The 1,303-nt window shown below is 33.0% G+C and overlaps 1 protein-coding gene across 1 annotated transcript; it reads left to right on the top strand.

Moving 5' to 3' along the window:
• The first annotated feature begins 565 nt into the window (after nt 1-565).
• Nucleotides 566-1,013, top strand: LOC122594029 (outer envelope membrane protein 7). Its single transcript, XM_043766505.1, has one exon. The coding sequence runs from the start codon at nt 640-642 to the stop codon at nt 862-864; it is 225 nt and encodes a 74-aa protein (XP_043622440.1). The 5' UTR covers nt 566-639; the 3' UTR covers nt 865-1,013.
• Nucleotides 1,014-1,303: the final 290 nt, after the last annotated feature.

Genomic DNA, 1,303 nt, shown 5'->3' with positions numbered 1-1,303 from the left:
CATCAATTATTTTTATATCAATATCCGCTCCTCTACTGTTTTTACCTCTGTCGCCACCAAAGCCCTTGCTGTCTAATTGAAGTGGATTACTAAGAACGGTTTTTTGGAGTTTTAAGTTTCATCCCAGACATGTATGGTTTAATATGCATATTATCTAATTGAATATCACTTCGATGTCTTAGATGCTAACTATTAATTATTAACTTAGTTGTTCAAAACATAAATACAATAACTATGAAGGCATGGAGCGAGACTAATAAAGGCACATCTATCAATATTGAGATCCTCTAAAGTTAAAAGTAACTTTATAAGCAAAGTTGAGGGATTGTTGACCTTTAGATTAAATCCAAAAGTCAATATTTAAAAGTAACATTTAAATCTTAACAATTGATTTAAATTCAAAGATCAAGATCATCAACTTCACCTATAAAGTTGCTTTAACTTCAGAGGATCTTAATCTCATCTATCATGTATATGTGGAACAGATATTGTAAAATTGTGACGAGTATGCCCTTGTTTCTTTTCGTTTTTCTTTTTATTTTTAATCATATATATATACGTATAATATCCATATAAATAAATCAAATGAAATAAAATCAAAAAAAGGAAAGAAAGAGAGAAAGAATCAAGAGGAATTTGATGGGGGCATTGACGGTATCAGTGATAGCAATAGCGGGGTTGGCATTGGGCTGGATCACAATCGAGATCGCTTGCAAGCCATGCCTTGATAGAGGCCGTGAAGCCATCGATCGTAATCTCAATCCTGATTACGATCCCGACGATGACGACGATCCTCGCTTGCCTCTAAATCCAAACCCTACTCCCTCTGATGATTCCACTTCCACTGTTTCCAAAATCGTCTGATTTTCTTCCCATTTCTTTCATCTTTTTTTTTTTTTTCTTTTTCTTAATAATTTAGTGAAATTATTGTTGTTTGGTATGTTGAGATTCGATGATGTTTTCATGTTTGTTGTTTAATGCTTTTAATTAATCAATTTTGTTATGTTTTGAGATTTTGTATGTTTGATTGTTTGTTTTTATATCAGTCTGGTGTTTGGCCAGAAAGTGATTATTAACCTTATTATTAGAGAAATATAAAACGCAGTTTTAAAAACGCAAAAATGAGCTAATCTTAAGGAGTGACTAGCTAATCCCACGAGGTCTATTGAGACAGGTTAGCCTGCTTAGCCTGTCAGATGATTTTTACTAAGAAATTCGCGGTGGTTAGCGTAATGTAAAACCTAAAACAAAACTACTTGGTAGATGCGACGGTAAGTACTGAACAGAATACAATAATTTGCAG

The sequence above is a fragment of the Erigeron canadensis genome, chromosome 3 (assembly GCF_010389155.1).
Source record: "Erigeron canadensis isolate Cc75 chromosome 3, C_canadensis_v1, whole genome shotgun sequence".
Lineage (NCBI taxonomy): Eukaryota > Viridiplantae > Streptophyta > Magnoliopsida > Asterales > Asteraceae > Erigeron > Erigeron canadensis.
Note: the sequence above shows the minus strand (reverse complement) of the source record. Positions and strands in the feature narration are given on the sequence as shown.